The sequence below is a fragment of the Sinohyriopsis cumingii genome, chromosome 1 (assembly GCF_028554795.1).
Source record: "Sinohyriopsis cumingii isolate HCF-2022 chromosome 1, ASM2855479v2, whole genome shotgun sequence".
NCBI classification, from domain to species: domain Eukaryota; kingdom Metazoa; phylum Mollusca; class Bivalvia; order Unionida; family Unionidae; genus Sinohyriopsis; species Sinohyriopsis cumingii.
In genome coordinates, this window is record NC_142961.1 from 34,410,638 (window position 1) to 34,419,495 (window position 8,858).

The 8,858-nt window shown below is 36.7% G+C and overlaps 1 protein-coding gene across 5 annotated transcripts in view; it reads left to right on the forward strand.

Moving 5' to 3' along the window:
• The window catches only part of LOC149806681 (uncharacterized), a 237,866-nt gene extending 232,479 nt beyond the window's left edge, over nucleotides 1-5,387 (forward strand). For all 5 annotated transcript variants that reach the window (XM_089956447.1, XM_089956437.1, XM_089956461.1 and 2 more), the window contains one exon: nucleotides 3,761-5,387. In XM_089956447.1, coding sequence (XP_089812573.1) covers nucleotides 3,761-4,609 — 849 coding nt within the window. In that variant the 3' untranslated portion in view covers nucleotides 4,610-5,387. The remainder of the gene's footprint in view (nucleotides 1-3,760) is intronic.
• Nucleotides 5,388-8,858: the final 3,471 nt, after the last annotated feature.

Below are 8,858 nucleotides of genomic sequence, written 5' to 3' on the forward strand. Positions count from 1 at the left end.
CAGATAGCGCGAGTTAGCAATTTGCATGTCAGACAGCAGATAGCGTGAGTTAGCAATTTGCATGTCAGACAGCAGATAGCGTGAGTTAGCAATTCGCATGTCAGACAGCAGATAGCGTGAGTTAGCAATTTGCATGTCAGACAACAGATATCGTGAGTTAGCAATTCGCATGTCAGACAGCAGATAGCGCGAGTTAGCAATTTGCATGTCAGACAGCAGATAGCGTGAGTTAGCAATTTGCATGTCAGACAGCAGATAGCGTGAGTTAGCAATTTGCATGTCAGACAGCAGATAGCGTGAGTTAGCAATTTGCATGTCAGACAGCAGATAGCGCGAGTTAGCAATTCGCATGTCAGACAGCAGATAGCGTGAGTTAGCAATTTGCATGTCAGACAGCAGATAGCGTGAGTTAGCAATTTGCATATCAGACAGCAGATAGCGTGAGTTAGCAATTTGCATGTCAGACAGCAGATAGCGTGAGTTAGCAATTTGCATATCAGACAGCAGATAGCGTGAGTTAGCAATTTGCATGTCAGACAGCAGATAGCGTGAGTTAGCAATTTGCATGTCAGACAGCAGATAGCGTGAGTTAGCAATTTGCATGTCAGACAGCAGATAGCGTGAGTTAGCAATTTGCATATCAGACAGCAGATAGCGTGAGTTAGCAATTTGCATGTCAGACAGGAGATAGCGTGAGTTAGCAATTTGCATGTCAGACAGCAGATAGCGTGAGTTAGCAATTTGCATGTCAGACAGCAGATAGCGTGAGTTAGCAATTTGCATGTCAGACAGGAGATAGCGTGAGTTAGCAATTTGCATGTCAGACAGCAGATAGCGTGAGTTAGCAATTTGCATGTCAGACAGCAGATAGCGTGAGTTAGCAATTTGCATGTCAGACAGCAGATAGCGTGAGTTAGCAATTTGCATGGCACATAAGCAGACAGAGATATATTGCTGTTGATTTTCCTCGGCCGTATTACGAGATTTTGTGTGCATGGTTTTTAGTTAGGATTTGAAAGTATATAATAAATATACTACATACTGTTCGTTTTGCACGCTATGCAATATTCCGTGGTACCCTTTAATATATTTATATCCTGTTGAATTTATACGCATGCGCTAGGTAGTTTTAACATTACAGCATCCAGTTAGTGTAGATCTCACCATTAATATACCGTTAAGTCACATCATTACTGAACATACTAAAGTTACTTAGACTAACGGAATCTTTAAAAGACTGTTAAGCTTTCTTGAAGTGTAAACAAACAAACAGACAACACAAAAAAAAACAATTAAAACACCAATAAAGGAAAATATGCGTTTTACAGGAAAATGTATCGCGCGCTGAAAATTTTTATTATTCTGTGATGTCTTCTCGGACCGAAGATGACTCTCTTAAACGTTATAGCGAGAGCAATATTAATGGACTCAGATGATCGGCGATTATAGGAAAGGGGTTTTAAACATAGACTTCATTGACGATGCACGATCCATTGGCTGACCGTGACTTTAAAATACTAATATCTGTCTAATATAGGATCAATCTGACACTTTGGTACTGAATTTTATCGATACTGTTGTTTGCTGTATGTAATCGTCTTGTAGTCTTGTATAACTGTCCACTCGAAAAGAACTCATCTGCATAGCACACGTGAATGTAGGCGAAGACTCATCAAATACACCACAAATCGTAATCAACAATAGCCATTTAAAAAACGCAAACACATAATGTTGCTAGAGAAGAAAGAAAGAAATATACTGTATTTAGGTTTATGAGGTCGGTTGAGAGAGGTTTTAGATGCATAAAATCTTGGAAGTTATACAATAATAAATAAAAATATTCACTATTTTATGAAAGTTTAATGTTTGCGGAATGTATGACTCAGCGGTTGGCAATCCCCATGGACCCATTGCAGATCAAAAGAGTAAGACGTGTCTCGGACTTTATATCATTTTTGTCTAGCGCCTCACATCTCACATAATCGTGTTCGAAGAATTACTCCTCCGAGATTGGAACGGCGACGTAAAATCGACAGTTCCTTGGTATGCTATAATTGGCCGCTTCTGAATCAAATAAGGGCTATGATCTTTCAACCCCTTTGTTTGCTTGTTATTCGTCTGATTCAATTAGGTGCCAGTTCTTGTTAACTTGATCGATGGCACCAAAGCTACACTCCTCACAGAAACTCCGCCTTGACACTGTACTTACTGTAATAGACATTAACTCGTGTGATGACAAAATTAATCCATTTGCAACTTCTGAGATGTGAGAACCGAGGATATTAAAGAACTATCATCCGACCAAAGACGAATTTGGCATTTCACAGCCCAGTTTATGACATATTTATTAAGCACTTCAATGTGTGGTCCGTTTGTACCTGATTCATGGTTTGATCATAGTACCAAAATCGTTGGATACAAACGGCGCCTGAGCACATGACACGTGAATCATATTGAGAAATGAATCACTACTACGTCCGAAGTTATATAAAAATAGTACCAAATGGAATGCATTCATCATAGAGTACATTTTTTTCTCGTTGATATTATAATCTGCATCCAACAATGTGCTACTGACTCCGCAAAGACCATCGAAACGGGTTACGGTTAGAAAGGAGACGTGTTGGAATGTCGCCTCTACAGTTTACATTACATACATTCATAAAAATATGCATATCTCTTTGAATATATACATACTGATGCAAAACAAGAGAGAACTTATGACATAGATACTATTTTTTTCTCTCTTTCTTCTGTTCATTGATAGAACAATGCTAATTTCTATTGAATGGTGCTTTTAATGTAACATTTGAAGGGAAGCCTCGTTACACTTTCCCGGAACCATTATCCTGGTGCATAAAATTTTTAGATGCATGAATGAATTTTGATTTACTTATTTCGAAGTATTTGCTGTGCATTCGTGATGTTTCAAGATAGCATCATGCCCTCTAGATCAAACACTTCTGAGTTGAATGCGTGCAGGTACCTATTGAAAGGCATATTTGAATTTTAACAAGCCAGTGGTTCAGTACAAAATAGCAATAAAATTCAAGAGACAGAAATTAAGCCTTAGAGGTAAATGTTATTTTTTTTTTCGTAGATTACCTGTCGCATATTTCTACTTGAACCGTCTACACCAACTCTCAGTAAAAGTCAAATAACACAATTTGACAGACACTATATAGCCTATCAATTAAGCTAGATTCGAGGAAGATAATATAGATGTATTATGTCAGCAATAACTTTACTATTGGCTATTCGACTGCATTAGGTCTAATTTCTACCATCTCTATTCTTTTCAAAGCAAGTTGAAGATTTGATGTCACAATTATATGGTCCAGGAACCTATTTCGTCTCATGGTGCATGGACTAATACCTCATCGCACGGTGTAAGCAACCGAAAATAGTAGTAGTTAAAAAAATATACAGAGAGGAATGCATTTGATGTGTCACTTTTCGATAGATAAACCAAGTTGTAGGATGATATAGGATTTCACAAGTTAATTACCTCAGATGTAATATGTTCTCCCCTGACATGCTGCTCAGCATTTATTACTTACAATGATTTGCATCGTAATTCCTCTTGGATGCGTCGACCTGTTAGTCAGCCAAAACAATACATATCTTTCATTCTGTCTCATCTTTTCTCGTTTCAAGTATGTTCTCATTCCTTCTCGTGGTTTCTAAGTGTTTTCCATTGCTTCTCGTTGTTTCTCGTTTCAAACGTTTTTTTATTATTTCTTGTCATTTCTCGTTTCAGGTGAGAAAATCCAGAAAGCTAGTCATCGTCATTCTTTATATTAGTATGCTGACCGGATCTGCTGTCGCCAAACCTACCAGTCGGATTAGGTCAAGTATGGACAAAGTTATTGTTGAAACGAGTGGTTGTCAACCTTTAAGTGCAGACGAACTTCGAGAGCAGATGGGTAGTGCATTTGATCCCAATAAGATGTCTTATGATGGAGATAGTCAGGGGAAAAGGAGTTCTGATTTAAGTGTTTCACAAAAACGAGCGAAAGGTGTGAACAATAACGAGGATTCAATAGATGACTATTATGATGATAGTGAAGATGAAGATATAGATGATGTAACGACAGACGATCAAACAGTAGATCTTTCTTCAAATAAATTTATGCGAAAAAAACGAGACGCGGAAGCATCTAATGCAGATATTATAACCAGTGACTATACAGACTCAGTAGGAAATTCAGATGGTTTTCTTTACCAGAGTTTATTGTATGAAACAATTTCGAAAAGAAAATCAAGACAGCGAAGGGCTGCCAAGAAAAAGTTCCATCCCGCATGGGAGTGTAAAATGAAAACTCGATGGAAGACTATGAAAAAAGGATACTTTCCAACAAAAATTTTAGATGGATATTGTCAAACTGATAAATGCTTTTTCGGCGTGTATGAATGCAATCCAGTAAAGTATTCAATCAAAGTGATGAAGAGGGACCCGGATGATATGTGCAAACCGGTGCCTCTGATTGGTCTAAATACGACCTTAGTAGAATCCTGGTTATTCAAACGTATTCACGTGACAGTAGCGTGTGAATGTGGTTTATCGGGGAAAAAAAGGAAGGTATCAGAAAAGGATTTAGATTCCTGAGATATTTTGTTATCCTCAAACACGGGTCAGAAATAGGCATTTATCATATTTATTGGAAGGAGCTAACACTACAGTGTGCGATACCAAGATATCAGCTGGACTGATGTAATAATTCATCTGATTATTGCTTTTGATTTCCGCAATTTCATGACGTCAGTGCTTTCTTGTTAACTTGGATACTCAAACATACTGCCGTTGTTTTACCATAGATCGACCGTTTTAATTTAAATTTATCTATGAACTGCGACAGTTATTCTTCAGCGCCATATCCATATTTTGAAATCCATTAGGGAGAAACTCTTCCTTTGATTTGCATATTTGGTTCATCAGTACTTTACTACAGCAATTATGTGATAATCTCTTTCTTTCATTCCATATTTGTACAACGGGAACCATTCCAAATAAGATTTAATGCACAAATACAGATTATGTGACCTAACGTATAAGTATATACGTTTGAAAATTAACACTAAATTGCGAATAGATAGACAGATGACCAAGGCTACATATTTCTGTCTGCTAGTCAGAAAATAGTACATCACATTATGATTTCCTTTATTGGCCAGTAAGTGATAATGACGTTAGCAATGTATCGAAATGATAGTTGACGTCATCCTTGAACATGGCGTAAGACGTCGACGAAGAAGTACCAAGTATTTTACTCTTGACATAATAACATACAGTTTTCATGACTTGTTAATATATATTTAAATTATTGTTGTGTAATATTTCTATATTGAAGTAAACAAAAAACTGAAATATAAAAGTAAATACCAAATATTTGTTTTCAGTCGTATTCTTCTTATAAAAATGTGCATGTACAATATGGCTGTATCTCAAATGTAGCCAATCTTGTGATATATTAATGCTTGCCAAAGGAAGGTTAACAAGACACTTTTATCACGCGCCTATATAAATATTACGCGTGTGTGTGTGTGTGTGTGTGTGTGTGTGTGTGTATATATATATATATATATATATATATATATATATATATATATATATATATATATATATATATATATATATATATATATATATATATAATGTAGGCTTAGTACAGCGCCTAATCTTCAGAAGCTCTAGGCGCTTTACAATATTAGATACACAAGATAACAGATTACAGTAAACGACCGTGGAATTACAAAACAAAAGATGCTGGCAATAATTAAGGAAGTAAACATTATTAAGTCTTTAAGTATGTTCCACTAGTCGAAATTGGTGAGTTTCGAGATCACTCTTGAATGAGGTCAGTGTCCTTGTGTCCAAGATTAATGGGCAATTCGTTCCACGTAGTTCGGCCATGGTACGCAAACAAACGTTGTCGTTTGTCTTCGTTTAACAGTGGGGACAATGAGAATATGAGTGTCAGAAGAGGAGCGTAAGTTTTTAAATGGGGTTTAGAAATGGGTGAGATCAGAGTGGTATATTGGACTGGAGTCAGTCAACGAAATTTAGCATAGTGAACAGATTTTGTGTGTGATTCTGTATCGAAAGGGTAACTAGTGGAGGTTACCGAGCAGGGAGGTGTGCTCAGTTCTTCCTACTCTAAAGATAATCCGAGCATCTGTGTCTGGAACGTTTTGAAGTTTCTGTAGTAGATACTGAAACGAAGCAGATAGATGTGACCTATATTGGTCCAGTCCTGAAATTATTTAGGAAGACACAAGTGTCTGCAAAACATTTCTTTCCAAATTTCCAATCAGAAACTTACATTGCAAATTAGTGGATATGCAAAGTGCATCCCGCTATAAACTACATGTCCACCAACTAAAAGCAACAGAAAACCTAGTTTAAAAAAAATATTGTTTAACGTTTCATTTACACAGTTAAAAATGTCCCTTCCCTTCGCATATAAAAGCCACATTTCCCTATGTTCAACAATATATCTTACATTTTCCTCGCAAGCTTCTCATTCACCGCCTTTGCTTTCGGGCGCAACACTATTAAAAAATCCACATGCACTTATTCCGGTACTTATTCAGAGGTAATTGTCAGTGCAAAAATAAACTTGTAACTTTACCAGAATGCCATCTACTTGACCTTGAAACTGTTTTCGAATTTGTCGACTTCGTTAAATGATACTTCTTGCAAAAATATTGATTCTACTCACTTTTTAATTGTGACGACTTGTGATTCATTGTTTGACATTTTATTGAGAGAAATTTTGTACGTTGTTCTGACCCAGATTTCATTTAGTGCATTGAACTGGACGACAGTATGGTGAGGTTAAAACTAATAGTACGATTCGTACTGCGTCATACGGTCAAACTGAGACTGGAATAAAGCTAATTGGAGCTGAAACGAAGTTGATGTTGTTATCAGTTTAACGCCATTTTTAGTCCACGATAGGCTATGCATATATTTGGCGGAGGAAGAACACAGGAAAACACTACAGAAGAAGCATCGAACCGCTAGAAGCTGCTGGCAAGCTTTCTTATATATCCAGGTTAGCCGAACCCGAGACTCGAACTCAGCCGATAGAGCTTAAATGTCAGTGATCAGAAGCGATTTAGACGACTCCTTACCCGAGACCCCTGAGTTAAAACGGAAACTCGCCTTGTCTATTTCTTCTTATTATTATTAAAGGGATGCAAGATAAATAAAATACAAGGTTACTGTCATCAAAGATAAAGGTTTATATGGTCTGGAAGTGAAAACGTTAAGACAGCTCCGCTGACGTAGCTTTGTTTAACCCTCGATCAGTGTAAACCCTGTATTCCAAGAAAGTAACTTTATATATATATATATATATATATATATATATATATATATATATATATATATATATATATATATATATAAGGTTACAAAAGGCTACGTTGCTACATAGAACGTGCATTTCTATAAATACCGTATTATCTCGTGTAAAACTTAAAACATCCTACACCCAGGTCTGCCGTGGCATGTTGCACCAGTAGATAGGGGTCTATGCCGATCCATTTACTAATGAATTTTAGCCAACGACAAAGACCCTGATCTACCAACGTTTTGTGAGACCGCAGATCTGTGCACGTTTTGTTCATAATTGGAAGATTGAAATACACGAGTGAAAATGGTAACTGAAACATCCATGGAATTCAGTCAGTAACGGTGCGCTCGTCGCATCTTTAAGTTGCGCATGGAAAGAATATTTATGTAGACTTCAACTTGTACACCTGACGATGCACAAACCTGGATGATTATCTTCACCACTTACCATGTCGAATCATACATACGTACATACATACATACATACATACATACATACATACATACATACATATCATACCTCAAATGCATGCAGACAGCTTCCGTTCGTACCACAGCGATTATTTATGAAACAAAGATTGACCGAGAAGTTATGAACGCATCAAACCATTTTTTCAGTGGCAACTTCTTGGTCAATCAAATCGTAAAATAGCCGAGGTGGTCTAAATAGATTGCGGATTCCTTTTTTCCGAGGAAAATTCCGACGTACAAAATGTGATTTTTCTGTTAATTACTACGCTGACCAACATCTGAGGTAGCTTTCTGCAGTTTCGTATTTTGCATAGGGGTTAGATGTTTTTAAAAGGAAAAGCATTTCCCTGATTTTCCTCACTAGTTATACTGGCTATTTAAAAAAAAAGACCTTGCATATATTGGATATTGTTTAAAGAACTGTAATACCCTTTATTTTGGTGTATAATTGATGAGTGTAATAAGAGTTATAGAGTTTACAGCTTGGCGTTACTTCAGATGTGCATCTTTCAAAAAACTGCTAGCTTTGCTTGATCATTTTCTCCTCTTCAGAGGTATTTGCTAAAAAAAGAGCCGATAACTTTTATTACATTTTATATATTCAGCAATTCAATATAAGAAGCTGGTACATGAATTGTCTTGCAGGCAAAATTTTCCCTATTTTGATAACTGCTAAATATAGTGTATTTTTAGAATAATTCAGGCTATTTTTCAGCACAAGTTAGTAGTCAGTTTAGTTCGCTGTATGCTTAGATCATGTACAATTTCCGCAAGTACAATATCCAAAGAAATGTTAACCACAGTACATGAAAGTAAAATAGAGGTATACCCACATTCTCTCCACTGTGCATGTTGCAAGGGTAAATAACTTCACCTTACACCCGCCACTCTCTTAGAAGTTTAAAATGCCAGAAGAGGGCCTCCATAATGAGACATATTTTGTCTTGCAAAGAGAGTTGAGGTGATCCAAATGAAACGTAGTGATACAGCGTAAAATTGTGGAGGTCGCTAGAAAATGGCGTAAAAC